Source organism: Wasmannia auropunctata, unplaced genomic scaffold (assembly GCF_000956235.1).
Source record: "Wasmannia auropunctata unplaced genomic scaffold, wasmannia.A_1.0 LD336036.1, whole genome shotgun sequence".
In the NCBI taxonomy this organism is placed as follows: domain Eukaryota; kingdom Metazoa; phylum Arthropoda; class Insecta; order Hymenoptera; family Formicidae; genus Wasmannia; species Wasmannia auropunctata.
Window position 1 is genome coordinate 804,125 of NW_012026854.1, and position 17,813 is coordinate 821,937.

Genomic DNA, 17,813 nt, shown 5'->3' on the forward strand with positions numbered 1-17,813 from the left:
GAGTTAGAATTCAGTTGCTCTATTCTTCAAACTGTTCTATTCTGCGAATTGTTGTATAATAAGATTCAGTATTAATAAAAGCACAAGCGGTTTTGTATATGTAAATCAATCCAGTAGATCATTTCAAAGATAAATATCAAGAAACATGTTCAATTTTTTGTTACAGATTTTTTGACCGATTTGGAATTGATTGATTCTTAAGTAATAAAAATATTTATGTGTTCAAATTATTAATAATTTAAAATAAAAAATAAAACTAATTTTTAAAGATAAAATAGATAAGAAAACGATATTTTTTAATTATTTTCAAATATAATATCTAGAATTTTCATTTAAAAGTTAAAGTCACAATAATATATATGCACAATTTTAAAAATTAAGAGGAAAGATAGGTGACGGTTTCTTACAACATTATATTAAGGAAAAGAATTTGAGCAGATTGATCAAAGAGATTAAAATTAAATCAATAATACTGGAAGATATTCTATATATATATCCAGACAACACACGCACGCGCATGCGCACACACACATACACGTAAAATCAGGATATATTTTAAAGATCATTAAGAAAAGACATCTTTTAGATACGGTAAAAACCGTCTTAATCACATCTTTAAAATGTCTTACGTCTCAATTTTAGATATACGTGCTGCATAGTTTTAAAAAAATGTATATTTATATAACTGTTTTCATAATTAATAAAGTTCATTCTCCTGGTGAAAAAGGATTTTATATGTATCTTTATTACACCATGTTATATTCATATTATAAATATGAAAAAGTTGCGCCGCAATAATCGAATAATATATATCATGTTTCTGAAGTATTAATTTCTTTCTGACAAGATATATGTTACGGATCAAAAGAATTATCATAAATTCAATCATTATATCATAATAATGCACACAATGAAACAAGAGAAATCATATCTCATCGTGATTGCTTGTAATTTTTCATTTTCTTTCTTCTTTCTGTCTTCCCCCAAAATAATAACCATAATAAGTAGCAGCTGTTCTTTCCAGAATAACAAGTATAGCCGACGGGGCGCAGATCTATTTCGGGTCAGGGGTTAATATTTGATGACGGCAGGGTTGCCGTCAGTGTATCTAAAAATAAGCAATCAATACGGCTAACTACATGTTACAGAATTAAGCTCGCAGGCGCATATATGTGTGCGTGCGGTACTCCAAGATTATCAACCCTCGTCAAAGGATTAATTTCACATGAACACGCATACGTAAAGTTTCAACGTGACTAAGAATTACACGTAATATTAAACACTCACGTGTCATAAAACATGATAATAATATTATCTAACGATGAAGAAGATTATGTGTGTATTAATACTATAATCGAAGAAAAAAATTCAATTTTTTGTACTTAATTTTAATAACTAAAAATCAATTTTCAATTTAATTATTTTACATTACTATATAACGGATGATAACTTTAATAAATCAAGCGTTTGCTTAAATAATTTATAAACTAATTATGTCCTTATATATCAAACATCAAAAATTTCCTTTCCAGTTCATTCACTGAGATATTTTCATATTTAATATAACCAAAGATTAAATCTGTATATGTATGATATATATCGTAATACAGATTCCGAACTCAGTACATTTATTACTGCGTAATATTGTTGCGTACTATATAAGCATCGTTGTAATAAACGTCCTTGCGTAAAAATCATAGCTTTTTGCGAGCAACGAGTTGTGGTGTTTACGACACCTGGCAGGTGTTCAGAGCACTTCGACACACTCGCGTTTACACCTTCGTCGAACTGTTTCTGGCGACGATTCGGCTCGACTCGACTTCTAAAATCGTCCGCTTGAAGGAAAGCAGGCAAATAAAAACGAAACCGCCGATAAACAATCGAGTAAATCGTATTCGCGGGAGTACTTTCGAGACTTTATTCGCGAAAACAATTCCGCGTTCTCAAAGCGTAGAAACTAATATTAGATTAATGAAACTTTATGAGGATTGTGAAACAAGGCGTTAACAATGAGCATGAGAGCTTAATAATCCTCACAATTACGCCGGTTTGATTTTCCAATCTGAGAAAATTCTGTAAGTACATTCCATTCGGCGCGTAACAACCAATTTCCACAAATTGTGCGATTTCATTTCTGATACGGTTACGAAATCAGTCTGAAACCGTTTGTCATTCGTATCGCGTAATATATGCAAGATCACGAATATTTTGAAACTTACTAAAGAACACATGTCCTACTAAACTATTATTAATAATACTAAGTGCCTCGTTTTTTCGTACAATTTTAATACAATTAATTTTCATATAATTAATAAAAATTTGGCTTTTCCTTCAAAAATTTTGAAATTGATATTTTGAAAAGATTTCTAACAAATAAATTTAGAAAATAAGAGATATAAAATGCTAATCTTACATTTCTATTGTATGAAAATTATTTATTAATCATTTCTTAATTCAATATAATCCTAATATTTATTGATAAAAATTTCAGATATTATCTTGTCAGAAAAAAACATCAGAGTTCCATAAAAAATTGTTCATTTAAAATATTTCTGTTTAAGAAATAAAAAAATCATAAAATTGCTTTGTTTTTTTTTTCACTAATTACAATGTTAAGAATAATAAAGTTAAAATACTTGAAGAACTGTTTAAAGTTCTGGAGAGCTTATCAAGAATTTTAATTGTTTTTATCACTCTAAATGAGCTTGAAATGAAAAAGTTACAATAATTTTTCAATTCTACCAAGCAAATTTTCAAAGTTTTTGCAAGTAAAATTTTTGTCAGAAATCCAACTTTCTTAAGAATTCTGAACAAAGTACCACAAAATTTTTAAATCAAAAGTATTAAAGTTCAAACTGATTTATTTGAAATAAAAAAGATAGGGACAATTTTCATACAAATAAAATATAAAGTAGATATTTCCTAACTATAACAGATCCTTATTTTTTATATTTAATTATCAAAACTATTTCCATTAAAACATACTCGAAAATGCTAACATTTCTTTTTAGAAAAGAATCAAAGTTCTATCAATTTCAAAAAATATTGAAAATAGAGTATTAACTTTAGAGATTTCAATTGGTGTTTTTTAAAATAATATATGTCTGTATATTAATATCAGAACAAATAATGCATAGCAAATCAAATTAAATTTTTTAGTATAATATATTTTATGATGAAATAAGTGTTTCAAGCCATTCTTAGTTTTCAAATATTCATATTATAATGATGCCTTAATGCGCATAAATACCTACAAGTAGCTTTTAAAAAGAAGAAAAGTTTCCTACCTTGACATCGTCTTGGGCTGTAGAAGGACGATTCCAATGTCCCGTCGTCATCCCTGAAGACTTCTAAGTCGTCGCAAATGCAGCACGTACAAGCGTGATTGGACGTTTCCATACAATTGACCGGGAGTTTCCGCACTTCATTTCGCGCACGATTAAGATGAAATTGTTCCATGTTCCTGTAACACGTAATTTGTATACTCACATACGTATTTGTTCGTTTCTTATTTATTGATCATTTTTATGCTCATTTACATTGGTTTAAGAAAGATATCGCAAATTGACAATTTTCTATCAGATGTATTTTCTACAAGTGTGTTTTTAAAATTTTGATATTATAAAACTCGTGGTTTTAATTAATTTCTAGGGGTCCCAAAGAATTGAAATTGATCGCGAACTAGCACAATATATGATAATTTTCTGATACTTTTTTTAACTGACATGCTCCTATTTTTATACTATATTTATTATCAGTAAACGTAAAAATAAACTTAAAAATTCGTAATAATAAAATACGGTAAGATAAATAAAATAACTTTGATTTAGTCAAGTACAAAATAAGTACAGTAAACGCAACTAATAGAAAAAGTATCACGATCGCTGTAATTATTGTTTACCTCATATTTTGATTGATCACAGCATTAATTTCATGCATCTATTTTATTCATAATTTCCAGATATAACTATAATATATAATCATATAATTGATGTATACGCCGTATAGCTAATTTATGAACAGATCTTAATAAATCTTAATAGAAGGGTCTTAATAGATTAAGATATCTTAATAGATCTCAAGTAATGTTATGATCGCACAAAGTTATACATTTAACGAAACTGCAGTCGCACTTGTTCGCAACTGTTCGCTGCTTGTTATCAATGCAGCAGTGAAGGTAAATCTCGATGCAAGATATGATAGCTTTCTTGATTATCGGCGCGGTATATTACGGTCATGGATTCTATAATCGCGCAAATTTTACTGAACGAAATTGCCCTGAAAATTCGCTCTCTATCAACCTGCAGCGTACTAATTTGTAGATATATGGTATGATACACGATATGATCAGGCTAATCTAAGTTTTGGACGCATTACATTCTACAAAAATACGCCAGTCGCGCGTCAAGTCTCTCATATGAACGTAAGGGTTACTTTCGCGTACCTGCGGTACCGGAATTTGAACCGAAGTCCATTACGGCTTCGCGGCTCGGCACGTACAGCGACGGCGAAGACGTTTTCATCGGTCGACTGCGATCGAAAAAACATCGTCGATCGTCAAGACTCGCGGCAATCGACATGCATTCCGGCGCCCGTTACTTCAATCGGCAATCCCGACAAGAATTCATGCTCGTTACGCGCCATCAACGAATAAAATCTACGAATAATCGCGAAGCTATTCGCGCACTCACATCTTTCCGAACCGACGCGCTGCGGAAAATATCGTGCCGACGCGCACGATCGGCGCGACGCTAAAGTCACTAGAATAATGCTAGTGACTTTAGCGCGAAGCCGCGGAATATTAATTTCTAATTGAGACTTGAAATGCAACGTTTGAGAAACATTTGATTATGGAATATTCGATATGGAAAAAATAAATGCTTTCTGTAGACTTTTTAGCAAACCACGACGGTCAACAATGTCTTATTTGATATTTTTTTATAAAGACTTAAATAAATTCGTAAGACTATATGTGAATGTATTTATTAATTATCATATTGTATGTCATATATACATTGTGAAAATTGTGAATACATACGAGAGAATATGGAAAAAGTTTGACATAGTATGATATGCGACAACGCGTACACAAACTGTCGTAACATTTCATTAAACTTATACCCAAGTGATGGAACTATTTTATTTTTGTTTCTATATTATATACCTTGTGCAATTTGCAGATCAATTTGATTTCGTTTCTTTTCTTTTCGTTCGCATATTTATTTTACGATAAAAAATCATCTATACTTAATTTATATATTATATTGATTTACGAACCATGCTAATGTCTAATAATCCTTCCTTTCTGTTATTAACATAAGAAATACGACGGTTTTCTTTAAATATATTTATTTAATAAAATTCGAACAAAATTTCTTTTGCATTAAATTAATAAAAAAAAGAAATAATAAGAAAATTTTTTAAAAATTGTTGCATTGGTCTTCTCAGAAATATTAAAAACAGTCTATTACAGTTCATTCTCCATCTCCATAACTAAGGAACTTTTTTTTCTATTTAAGGTATCACATAATGCTATCTTCATTCATTAATTCTGCCTTTAGACATCTGACTAAAATAAAATAAAACAATAACGGTTTCATTTGTCACGTTATATGACGCGCACCTATAAACGAATCTCTCCTTAGGAACTCTTTATGCGTGACCGTGAACTCCGAAGACCGTGACAGTTCCCGGTTAAGAAAATCAATATGCATCACGAGCGCAGCTTCATTTGTGCGAAAACAAAGGATATCCTTAATACTAAGATGGTATCACGGTGACGTCAGAATCGTCATGGCAACTCCCTTTGGTGCACCCACGCTGTATCAGCTGTATGTATTATCGTATCAAATTTAATTCACCAAAGCACAAAGATTCATCCGATTAGAGAATTAGTCCCTATTAGTACCTCATATTTGTATCAATTATCTCGAGACAGAAATACGCGCAGAATGTACATACAGAACGAACTGGATAACGTTGAACAGAATAAAAATGTAAATGTTAAATTAAGTATTGTATTTATATGTACATAAAAGCTAGATAAAACATCATTTGTCTTTCTATATTATTTCAAAGAAACATGCAAAACTCACACGTGTAGAAATTGCATTTGTTTCTTTATACATTTATAAAGAGTTTATATAGTCAAAATTAAGTTTAGATAAATTGTCACTGTAATATATTACTTTTTTTAGGAATAGTTCGTTCCACAAACGAGCACGTTCGATATATCACGTCAAGAATCTTCTTACATATCGAAATATAAAAGTATAAAATAAAAATGTATATCCCTGGCAAAAATAAAACGTAAAAATAAAACGGAGTGCAAATCAAATGTAAGGCAAGAATAATAAGCGTAAGTAACGTTGTAGTGTAGATTGGAATAGCGAAATATAAAAGAAACGTAAAGTGTTTACAAAGTTTTCAATGCTTCTTTTCATTCCATTGTTACACTTACTTACGGTACAATTTTTATTTTTGCCAGGGATGTCCTTCGCTTAATTTAAATGAACACCTTTGGAATAAACTATTACTGTACATTTAAATTTTTAGAATTGGCTTCTGTAGTTTTGTTAACATTCAGCATCGTCCATACCCTTTCAAACTCGTTTATAAATGGCTTGACTATTGCTGATTCATTGGTAATCAGCATGTTCTCAAAATTTCCAAAAAACGCTGATTTAGTCCAGTTTATGCTGCCCGATATCAAAATGTTATTGTCAATAACAACAAATTTATGATGCATTAAGGTGTCTAATTTTTTTGATATCAGTTTAATGCCTGCAAACAAAGCAATGATGTCAACTACAAAGTTGTTACATTATCTATCTAATATCAGAGATTGTGTCTTCTAAATTTAACGCGTAATATTTGCATTTCAAAATGTTCAACAAACCTTCATTGTAAAAGCTCATTATTTGGCTTGTATCATTCTGTGCCATCGACTCGTCCAATATCATCCTTACGACAACATTTCTATTTTTGGCCCTTATAATTGCCTCTGCTAGGGCTGGGAATGTAAAGAAATATAGGCATACGTCCAAAGTGTCAGTCGCAGAATCCAGATAGTTTATAATCGTCCTGCAAATACAGTCAGATATGTTCTATTCAGTTGCATTAAGCTATGATAAAAGAATGTGAATAAATCAATTCTATTTTGCCTCACTTTAAGCGGTGTCTACAGTGAGACTTAAGACTTAAGATTTATGAAATTTGATCAATCACAATCGATTATGTTTCTCACATGGGATGAATAATCGGCTAGGATTGATTAATTTTCTTAAATTATAAGTCTCAAGTCTCATCGTGGACGACGTTTTATACCATATTGAAAGCGTTACCTCAAGTGTCTTATTGGACAATTCAGCGCTGCACATGGTTTCATACATTCCAAATGTGTTCGACATAAAGACGAGTCTTTCGAAAAGAACATGACTTCGTGGATTGGTTTTTTATTTCTGGAAAGCTGCTTTGCGCAGCCATTGGAAGTATTAATCGCTTTCCCTTGAGAACTTCTGTACCCCTTGTACAACTGCCATATTACTTCTGTCGCGAGAACACCGATGGATGTTATTACAATTACAGTTTTTTTCATCATCTTAGCACCTGAGCACTTGGAAGTCTCTATAAGTGTCTCTAAGGTCGTCTACAAGTCGGAAGATTTCTAAAAGAGCAATGCTAGAAAAAACCCCTTAAGAAACTTCTTGCTTTAATACAATAGAAGGCTTCACACAACATGGATTTGCAAAGAGGATTCAACTCTTGTAGTCTACTGGCTTGACAAAACAATACGTCACACACAAATATAAATCTCAATAGCTGGATAATATTAGAGATCAGCTGAGAGTAACCTCGTCAATCTCACCATGTGCCTACGTACCCGGTACCACTACATACAACTGTGGTGCACATCGCAACATGCGCCCGATGCGCCCTCTCGTCTGCTCTCGACTAACCTATAGTTAGCACAACGACAGTTACCATCACGTCGATCACTACCAGAAGATAATCACAAAAATGCAGTTTCAACAAAATAATTTCATGCCATTTATATAAGCATTTATAAATCTCGCCGTCTCCGATTAGCTTGATCGGTCGATCACCTAAAAAAAATTGCCAATTCTAAACTTAAAACTGATCATTTTAACCTAATTTAATTATTTAATTAAACTAAATTTTTAACTAAAAGTGTTGTATAAATAAATTAGAATTTGCAAAAAATGAATGAAGAAAACAAAATACAATTATAAGTTTTAAGTTTTGCAATTGACAATTTAATTTTAGTCCGTTTCGCGATTAATCGAATTTTAATATTCCAATTTACAAACCTGAATCTCCAATGCATATTTTAATGCTTAAAATGAGTAAGCAAAACCAATTACTGAAAATAACTACGAGCTAAATAGTTAGATATATTTCGAAAAAACGATACTGGCATTTTCGACAGCATCAGCTGATAGCATCAAACATTTTCAATTGTTTCTATATATAATTTAATGGAGTAAGATAAATAAGTGGTGGAGTGCGATTTGTTTATTTATTTATTTCCGTTTACGTGGCGGTCAAGCTGAATGGGGAAGAAAAAGGAAAGTGGCGGATCTGATTGGCCATGTCATCTCGGTTTATTCCACATCAGAGAACGCACGCACTGATTCGTGCTTGCACAGTAGTCGTGTGACCGTTCGATACATCGACCGTCGCCTTACGATCGCCCCGCTCCGCCAAGCGCCGAGCAGACTCTTGGAATTCTACTTCGATATACGCGCGTGCACCTTGTTCGGAACATCGAACAAAAAAAAAAAAACCATATACGTCTTTCTGAGAACGGACAAGTCCTGTAATTTCAGTCTCGCCCAAACAAAATTGCCGTTCTCGAGACTTAAAAGTCGCGCTCGCGCTCCGCGCGAGTTTCGATAGGTATCGATGATCGATAGGGTCTCTGGCAGATCCCCGGTGGCAAAGATGTCCGTTGGTGCGGCGGTGCGGAGTATCGTCAGTCGCTCGGCCGGACGTGTTTGTGAGTAAATATCAGCTGGATGCGCAGCGCGACCCCGCGACGGCGTGCCGACGTGCGAGCGCGACGACAGTAGGGACCGATCTTCGCTGGTGCTGCGTGCGCGAGGGAGCCGCGCGACGATGGGCCTCTTCCCGAACTCCTCGCCCTTCGACGCTGACGTCGGTGAGTAATACCCCCTCGTTTTCTCGCCCGTCACGGCCCCGTCTGCTGGGCCTGATACACGCGCGTCGACGTACCGCGGATATCGCGTGTCCCGAGGATACCGCCTCTCTCGGCCGCGCGCGCGTTATCGCGACGGCCGCTCGCGTCTGCTTTCCTTTCCACAGGGGGGGCCTGCCTGCCCGCCCGTCCGCCCGCCCGTGGAACCTTTTTTTCTACATCGGGCGCATTAAGCGGTTGTTGACACTTGACCTCCGGCCACATCGTCGGATCTGTCGTGCTGCTTCCTCCGTCCCCTCCCCCCCCTCCTCCCCCAAAATTCTAATGCGCGACCGATTTTACACGCGACAGCGAGGCGGCAGCGATTCCACGCCCGATGACAGTTCGCCACTCTCGATATCTCCCCCCTGGATGTCGCAACGCTATTCACTTCGGAAAGCGTCTGTCCCTTTGTCTCTCTTCTTGCGCTCTTATCGCCACGCCTGCGAGTCGTCCCATTGTTATCTGTTCTTAATCTTTGTATTTGTGTTTTAAAAAAAAGAAATCCTCCTGTTATTTCTTGATTATGATGCATGCCATTGAATATCCTGTGACTGTGTGTGTGTGTGTGTCGCTCTTTAAATCGTCATTTGATTGTATTGCATCAGAAAAGGCAACTAACGAGAACAATGTGACGGAGGAATGGGGAAAGATAATGGACATCTGCGATAAAGTGGGCACCTCCAGTCTAAACGCCAAGGACTGTTTACGTTCTATCGTTAAGAGATTGTACTGTCATGATCCTCACGTGGTCATGCAAGCTATAACAGTTAGTATACATTGTTTTTTTTTTTCACATTAAATCAAGTCATCCTCAACGTAATATTTTAATTATTTATCTTTGATTTAGTTGTTGGACGCTTGCGCCAGTAATTGTGGAAAAATTTTCCACTTGGAAATTGCGTCCAGGGATTTTGAAAACGATTTGAGAAAGCTTATTAACCATCAGCAGCCGAAAATAGTGGATAAAATCAAAGCGCTCTTGAAAAAATGGGTGGAGGGTGACTTCAAGACGGACCCACAATTGAATCTGATTCCAAGTTTATATAATAAACTCAGAAGCGAAGGCCATGACTTTTCTGCTGTCTCGGATACGGTGAGTCTTTATCCTGCTGCATTATTCCATGCACTTTTTCCATTGACAACATATGAATCAACATATGAAATATGAATTGTTTATATTCATTTCAAAATCAAGTGTTGAAAGTCCAGTACTGAGCATTATTTAAGTCAGTCAGATAATTCTATCACTTATTGATACTGTATGTTTCTCTTATTTTGCATCGTGTTACTTTATAAGTCATTGCATACACTTTGAGGCCCATTTTCATAATATATGGTTAATGAAAAGGTTAGGTTAGGTTAACTAAAACATACTTTTATAAGCTTATAGTCAAATAAACTGAAGGTTACATGTACATCAGTTGAGTTGACAAGTTAACATGATGGTTAAATCAATCAAACATTGTGAATCAATAAATTTCTTGGTAATTTTTAACCTTTAGTTAAAACCATACATTGTGAAAATGGGCCTGAATCTTAGAACATATATTACTGGAAGGAGAATTGAATGCTGAACGTGAAACTAACATCTGTGCGAGACAGAAAGGTATAGGTTCCCAATTGACTGTAATGCCATTCAGCCTCCACTCAGCCACTTTTGCTCAGTTTCTTATTTTTCGAAAATCTTTTTAAAAGAAATGAAAAACGGGGCTAAGTGGGGGCTGAATGACACATGCTCATTACAGTTAATTGGGAACCTGTATCTTTCTCTCTCGCACGGATGTTGGCTTCAGCTCGATACACAGATGGTATAGGCAATTCTCCTTCCAGTAATATATGTTCTAGGGCCTGAATAGATTAACTGATCAGACATGTGACTATTAATTCAATATTTTTAAACTTTTTCTTATAAATATGTAATTTTTTTTAGCCGAAACGTACTAGCACTCTGAGCAGAGATCCTAATGTAGTAACAAATTTACAAGAAGAATCAGATATTGCAAAAGGTAAGCTTAATATTATTTTTGTTATATATTTGATAATGTTTTAAGCTTATTTCTATTATATTCTCTGTTATGTAAACGTTATTTTACAGCCATACAGCTTTCGTTGCAAGAAATAGAAAGTAAGGTTCGTACTCAAAGCACCTCATCGCACAGCTCGCCAGCTTCTAAAAAAAGTACCAGTTTATATCCTAGTGTGAATTCTGTGCTTGGAGCCTCAAGCAGCTCCCAAGAAGGCAGGAAAGTACGTGCTCTATATGATTTTGAAGCTGCAGAGGATAATGAACTGACATTTCTAGCAGGAGAAATAAGTATGTATATGAAGATTAATACAAAAGCACAAACAACACACATGTGGATAAATATTAGAAATAAATTTCTAATTTTAAATTTAACTTTTTAGTTAACATCTTGGACGATTCTCATCCAAATTGGTGGAAAGGTAGCAATCAAAGAGGCGAAGGGCTCTTTCCCTCCAACTTTGTTACTGCTGATTTATCTGTTGAACCAGAAGAGTTTACAAGTAAGATACGCGCGAGACTTAATTAACTTTTTGATATACTCTAAAGTTTAAGCGTCCTCACATTATCTACCATATGTTCGCGATTGAATTAATAAATGTGTTATAAATGTGTTTGCGTGCAGAATTAGAACATAGTAACAAGAAATTAGTGCAATTTGCCGAAGAAGTGGAAGTAAAGATGGTGAAGCGCGAACCCGAAGTGGTGGAAATCGAAATAGATGAGAAGAAAATGGATAGATTATTACATCTGCTTCACGAAGCTGATCCGCAATGTGATACCTCCGATCCTCAGGAAATGCTCGATTTAGAAGGTAACTATGAATCTTGGATGGAAACATTAAGTTTAAAAAAAAAAAAGAAATGTTACAAATATGCATTCCATTATTTTGCATTTATTGCATTTTTGCAGAACAAGTCACGGCGATGGGGCCTTTGATTGACGCGGCTTTGGAGAAAGTGGACAGGCGGCATGCGCAGCTTACCCAATTAAGTTCCGATTTGGTCGACGCTCTTAATTTGTACCACACCCTGATGAGAGAACCTCCAACGCCGTCTGGTTACACTTTACCTAAAATGCAACCACACATAAGTCCTTATCCATTCCACAATCCGGGACCACCGCCGCCACCAACGCACGTAAGTGCTTCGACGCGCTCCTTCAGTAACAATCCTTACAACCGCGCGAGATATTCTGACATTGCTACCTTCTTCAAGATGTTTAATGGTATGCCGCCTTCTTCTCCGTTCCCCACTGGAGCCGGCTCCGGTCCGGTGGGGCCGTATAACGCGAGTTTGCCGAGCAACGAGTACATGGGTCCCGCCAGTATGCCAAACATGACTTTACCCCAACACTTTCATGTTCAATCGGGACCCCACCAACATCCGCCTGGACATCCGCAAGGGTCATCTTTGCCGCCGCCTGATCAAAATAACCTTCCTTATCAACCACAGGGGTATGTTGGTTTTATTTTGCTTTTGTTGCAACGCCGATCGCAAAAAGTTCACTATGATCAGAATCACTATAAGTCCAAGAATATTTTCATGTCTCACGACATTTCTCCTGTACATAAATTACAATACACTGTTAGAAGTGCATGCGCATTTTTTCATGGTATTACATGAAAATATTATTCTTTAATTGCATGTTTCATTGATTATGTTGTATTTATGTTTTTTTTCTTTTTTTTTTAATATAGGTATTATTCTAAATATAGAGGTGATAATTTAAATATATTACGTAGCAGATATCCGCCTCAAAGCGGCCCAGCACCCGGGCCATATGGTCCTCCTGGACCCACAGGACCTGTAAATCAGCAATCACAATATGCTCCACCAAATGGGCAACACATGATGTAAAGCAAAGCTATGCGTTACGAACTCATCTTGTACTCTAATTCAAGTTGTACAATATTACTATATATTATAATTATTTAAATAAACATACCCAAAGTAGCCAAAGATAATGGGTTTTTAATAAAAATTTTACGTTTCGGCTCTAGGCTTTACTCTTTTAAATCTGTACATGCTATTAGGGAAAGCAAAGCAGAAAGTGACTTATGTTGTCTACATCACGTTTATACTAGTTTTGTAATGTTAGATATTTATTGATTTAGACTGTTCAGTTTTAATTTATACATTCCTTCAGTCGATTTGATTTCTTTTATTTGACTATTGTTTAATGCACATTATCAAAAAAAGTTCATTAAATATCAGTGTATTTGTAAAAGGTTGTTAAATCCCATATTTCTATACATTATTTTAAATAATACTTCTCTCATTAAAGTTTCATATATACAGATATATATATAAGATTAATTCTTCGTGCTTTGTTTTACATCTAAGTTGTAAGCGTTATCGCATATGTGTCATAAAAACTGTAAATTTAGCATTTTTAAAACATTACGCATATTTTGAATAATATGTCTCTACAATGTTTCGTAAAAGTACACGAAATACGAGATTTTGGCATTGAATAGAAAAGAGCTCAAGAAATGTTTTATAGTTTTCTACTCTGCCATCGATTAACTGATTGCGAAACGGGGTTTGCAGTGTGATTATTAGGAAATGAAGTGATATTATTGTTAAAGGAGTGTTACAATCACGAAGTGTTGTTAAGGCTCTTTTAATTGTCAAGCAATGCTTGAAACATCTTTTGCAAGAAAATATGTCTCAATATGGTCTAGTCTCCACATTGTGTACAATAAGACTAATTCCTATTAAATCGCTTAAAAAGTAGCGAGACTGCGAGAAATTTTTTATCGATTGTTAAATAATAAGTGATATTTGTATATATACACGACGAAACGTCCTGTCTCGAATATAACGGAAATGACCGACGCTTTTCGGCCATTTACGATATATTAAAATTTATTACACATTGTGTTATAAATAACGTGTTTTACTTTCCAATGCATATCGATATAATTATTCAAAAGTTTCGGCTGATATAAAAGATAAGAAAAGAGAGGGAAAAAAGTATATAAAAAGTACACAATGGTACTGCGGGCAAAGCTTACGCCTCAAATCTAAGTGGAAACATAATTTTTAAGGCATAATTTATAGGGGCAGAACGTACCAATGTTTTTGTAGCAGCGATATTCTGTACACTGTACATTTAAGCGAGTAAAGACGGAAACGAGATAGAAATTAAAAGCGAGATGAATAACAGGTCTTATGGAGAGTAGGCGCTATTTATGCTGTGTATGTTACGTTACCATTAAAGTGGCTTTATTTATATAATCAATTATCGCTTCAATTCCTTCTTTCTTGTATGCATATACGGATTTTGCCGAAAGAAAATCTCGCGACAGAAAGCAACTGTATACTATGTAAATACCACGCAAAAAAAATACATTTTTCGAAATGTTCACTTGCTTCTCCACTAGTATCGTACTTTTTCCTACATTGTAGCCGTGTTAACAAAACTTTGACAAAATGCTAAAGGAACGAAAGGAAAGTGTTCATTATCGTGTGTAGCGGTGTTTAGCAGATAAATATCAATTATCACCTAAAGTGCGAAAATCATTTATGCACGATTTTGGCATTCAGCATCTATCAGTACTAAAAGTATTATTGCAATAATTATATATTTTGCACATTTATAGGCGCAATACGTTACGTTTATGAGCCGCGGATTCTTCGCAATATGCCGTCTTCGTTCCTAAACTTGATAATATCCGTAGTCGCCGATTGCCACAGTCAGTGAAGGATGAATCTCTTTTCATTGCCATGTTGATTTCTAAATCCGTCGCACATTGTACACGTTAAAAAGTGCTTATTAATTTTTCGCTTTTTTTTCTCGCCACGCCTTTTGCCACGTTGACCTTCTCATACTTTTACAGTCACAACCGTTTCTTTTAATAGTCGTTAATGATACCCGAGAATTATTTAAAATTTTATAATGGGCTGTGCACACAGCAAAACGCCTGAAGATACACATGTAAATATACAGCGAATAATATAATTCCCCGTAACGGAAGATTTACGATCGATGGAACAATGAATTAATGATTGAAAAATCCCGCAAACAAGTCCCGTTATTAATCGTTTGTTTTTCTTATGCAACATGTGGCACCATATCCGCGTGCATAAATTTTAATTAATTTTTATTCTTGTGCGTAAGTTTTATTCCCGTGCGATTCTTTAATTCATATATGAAGTAGATTTTATAAACGATTTGCAAAAATCAAATTGCTCTTTATTACAATATATAATTTATTGGAAATATTTTTGTTTTTTACTTTAAATTCTAAGTACTTTGCATTATACTAATTTAGTTATATTCCACGCGTATGTGTTATATTGCGCGATTGGTGGACTGTTGAAAGTTTCTGATATTGTATTATACTATCCATATACCCTCTCACAAATTTAAATTGATAAATAGATAATATATTAACTAATTTGTGTACAATTGCGCGTGTAAAAATTTTCTAAGCGATTTTACAAATATTCATGCGTGAATAACATAAGCATCACTTAACGCGCCTGATGAACAAATAATAGCGCGCGCGTATTTAACATCTAATGAATTATTCTAAAACGTGAGAAAATTTATATGCAATCGCCCATAGCGTACATGGGAGTGTATAAGTGCTTACTTATTCTAGTATTAATTATTTGTACTTTCAATGTATTACATTGAAAAGTAAATTCTTTTAATTAACGCTTCTGTTCACTTCTTGACATTACTCTTTTTAATTGATATATATTTTTTTCTGTAAATAATTAGTGTTCAGATAATTGCATCCGTTTGTATTATCCACTAATCATATAATTTCGTTAAATATTATCGTTAGTATTACTCACCATATGCTGCTTTCTCACTCTCACATTGCTATTTTCGCTGTGATTGCTATGTCACTTTTTTTTTATCGGCCGTTTATGACTTGTATCATTTTATATATCGGATGGTATATCGATAACGGATCGACGTAACTTCCTTATAACTGTTTTGCTGATAAGATCATTAGAATAATGAGTTGAGTTCCTTGGCAATGGCATTTCTTCGATCGACAATGGACCGAGCAGCCTTGGCATTAACATTCTAGATCTCTCGGTTTCGTTTCCAAGCCGCAGACAAGACTTCGTGACTATCAATCATGATAGCCGAGCCGCTGTAAAACATCCAGTCATGCAATAAAAAAAATTCTAACTTACTCTTCTCGCTATTCTTGATCAACGTTAGCAACTATTCATTATCAACATTTATCAGTAATTGCTATATATAATGATTAATAGCTTTGTATAGTATATATTTATAAATCTATTAATCATTATTGATTCAATTTGCAGAAAATATAAAATCTAATTTCTTATATTACCATAAAAATTATAAAAATTAATAGACTTTTATAGAATTTTAATTGGAGACTTGTTAGTTACTAAGATATACAATGCTAAAAGTGATAATAAATGATTATTTTTTTCTTCTTGATTTTTTTATCGAGAAAGAATAAACACTAAATTTTTTAAGCTATTCTAAATTCTTGACAAAAGATAAATTTTTAACATTTTAACGATAGATATTATAACTGTAACTCTAATCTCTTTGCTTTATTTTATATTCTAAGTATCTCAACGATACTTAGAATTTTTCTATCAAGGTAATGTTTTGTTCTATCACTTTTATTGCTCTCGTATGTAGCTCAAGGCCAGTGCAATTGTTTTTCTAGGTCTAGGATCGGCTCATCCCAAGTCAGATTCGCGTGAATAATATCTCAATGATTGAGACAATGAACGAATTTGTATTTTTTTTTTACGAATATGTAAACAATTTTGCTAACGTATTTTTAATAAGAAATAGACGTTTTGAAATGCAATGCATATGGTATAAAATATTATAATTATTACATTATTTCATTTATTATATTATTTAAATGTAAATAATAAATTAATAGAGTAGAGAAGCATGTGCCAAAATACATGCAAAGTAACGACGATTTATGGCACGTAAAGAAAGAGGTCTCGCATATGTCGAGAAAAAACTGTTTTGAAATGAAATACAAAACACGACTGACTACTTGAATTTGAAATCAATAAATCTGAAAACATCCTGATAAAGTCACGTGACGTTATTGTTACATTGCATTGCATTTCTTTCGCATGATTCACCGTCACAGATAAAAAATCGCGCAAAATATTAATATTTTGATTGTAATATTAACGGTAATATCCCAAATCAAATTTGCTGGTTCTTTGACACATGGATAAAGTATGATGTTATATATCTTATAAATAATTTTATGATAGTTGAATGATTTATAAGATGAAGAAATGATCTTCCATAGTCTTTATTAAATGATTCATTATTAAAGGAAACAGCTCAAATTACTTCAATATGCAATATCAGATGATATTATCATCTGTGAAACAGATGATATAATCTGAGAAGACCAACTTTAATTTATTTCTAGTTTCAGCTTATTAAGCAACATATTTCGCATTGTGCAATAGCTTTCCTGCGCCTTAATAAAGCAATCGCGTGCAAACTTTAGCGTCATTAGTTAATAATTATTGCGGGTGTATGCGTCAGTTCTCAAATTTCGCGATCATAGATAAATTCCCG

At 34.0% G+C, this 17,813-nt stretch overlaps 3 protein-coding genes across 7 annotated transcripts; 1 reads left to right on the forward strand and 2 right to left on the reverse strand.

Moving 5' to 3' along the window:
* Window positions 1-2,780: 2,780 nt before the first annotated feature.
* On the reverse strand, window positions 2,781-4,567 carry LOC105452227. Its single transcript, XM_011693169.1, has 3 exons — window positions 4,445-4,567; window positions 3,288-3,463; window positions 2,781-2,806 (listed from the first exon to the last, which is right to left on the reverse strand). Exons 1-3 carry the CDS (start codon window positions 4,546-4,548, stop codon window positions 2,781-2,783), a joined length of 306 nt encoding a protein of 101 aa, XP_011691471.1. The 5' UTR covers window positions 4,549-4,567.
* Window positions 4,568-4,967: 400 nt separating this feature from the next.
* On the reverse strand, window positions 4,968-7,899 carry LOC105452199 (mitochondrial cardiolipin hydrolase). The gene is made up of 3 exons (XM_011693101.1): window positions 7,344-7,899; window positions 6,899-7,083; window positions 4,968-6,783 (listed from the first exon to the last, which is right to left on the reverse strand). Exons 1-3 carry the CDS (start codon window positions 7,598-7,600, stop codon window positions 6,533-6,535), a joined length of 693 nt encoding a protein of 230 aa, XP_011691403.1. The 5' UTR covers window positions 7,601-7,899; the 3' UTR covers window positions 4,968-6,532.
* A 1,029-nt stretch (window positions 7,900-8,928) lies between these two features.
* LOC105452200 (signal transducing adapter molecule 1) lies at window positions 8,929-14,615 on the forward strand. 5 transcript variants are annotated; one of them, XM_011693105.1, is made up of 10 exons: window positions 8,930-9,181; window positions 9,826-9,986; window positions 10,068-10,313; window positions 11,151-11,226; window positions 11,316-11,534; window positions 11,627-11,746; window positions 11,869-12,057; window positions 12,156-12,382; window positions 12,461-12,699; window positions 12,943-14,615. In XM_011693105.1, exons 1-10 carry the CDS (start codon window positions 9,139-9,141, stop codon window positions 13,100-13,102), a joined length of 1,680 nt encoding a protein of 559 aa, XP_011691407.1. In that variant the 5' UTR covers window positions 8,930-9,138; the 3' UTR covers window positions 13,103-14,615. The 5 variants fall into 5 exon arrangements, with proteins under 5 accessions (XP_011691404.1, XP_011691407.1, XP_011691408.1 ...); XM_011693106.1 differs by having other exon boundaries at window positions 12,991-14,615; XM_011693102.1 differs by having other exon boundaries at window positions 8,929-9,181; window positions 12,156-12,699.
* Window positions 14,616-17,813: the final 3,198 nt, after the last annotated feature.

Coding starts and splice junctions, on each gene's coding strand:
- LOC105452227 (XM_011693169.1), bottom strand. CDS start 4,548: ATGTTTTTTCGATCGCAGTCGACCGATGAAAACGTCTTCGCCGTCGCT. Junction 3,464..4,444: donor TTCAAATTCCGGTACCGCAG/GTACGCGAAAGT, acceptor TACGTGTTACAG/GAACATGGAACAATTTCATC. Junction 2,807..3,287: donor CAGCCCAAGACGATGTCAAG/GTAGGAAACTTT, acceptor TACTTTGTTCAG/AATTCTTAAGAAAGTTGGAT.
- LOC105452200 (XM_011693102.1), top strand. CDS start 9,139: ATGGGCCTCTTCCCGAACTCCTCGCCCTTCGACGCTGACGTCG. Junction 9,182..9,825: donor GCCCTTCGACGCTGACGTCG/GTGAGTAATACC, acceptor GTATTGCATCAG/AAAAGGCAACTAACGAGAAC. Junction 12,700..12,942: donor CTTCCTTATCAACCACAGGG/GTATGTTGGTTT, acceptor TTTTTAATATAG/GTATTATTCTAAATATAGAG.
- LOC105452199 (XM_011693101.1), bottom strand. CDS start 7,600: ATGATGAAAAAAACTGTAATTGTAATAACATCCATCGGTGTTCTCGCG. Junction 7,084..7,343: donor TGTCCAATAAGACACTTGAG/GTAACGCTTTCA, acceptor CTGTATTTGCAG/GACGATTATAAACTATCTGG. Junction 6,784..6,898: donor AATGAGCTTTTACAATGAAG/GTTTGTTGAACA, acceptor CTTTGTTTGCAG/GCATTAAACTGATATCAAAA.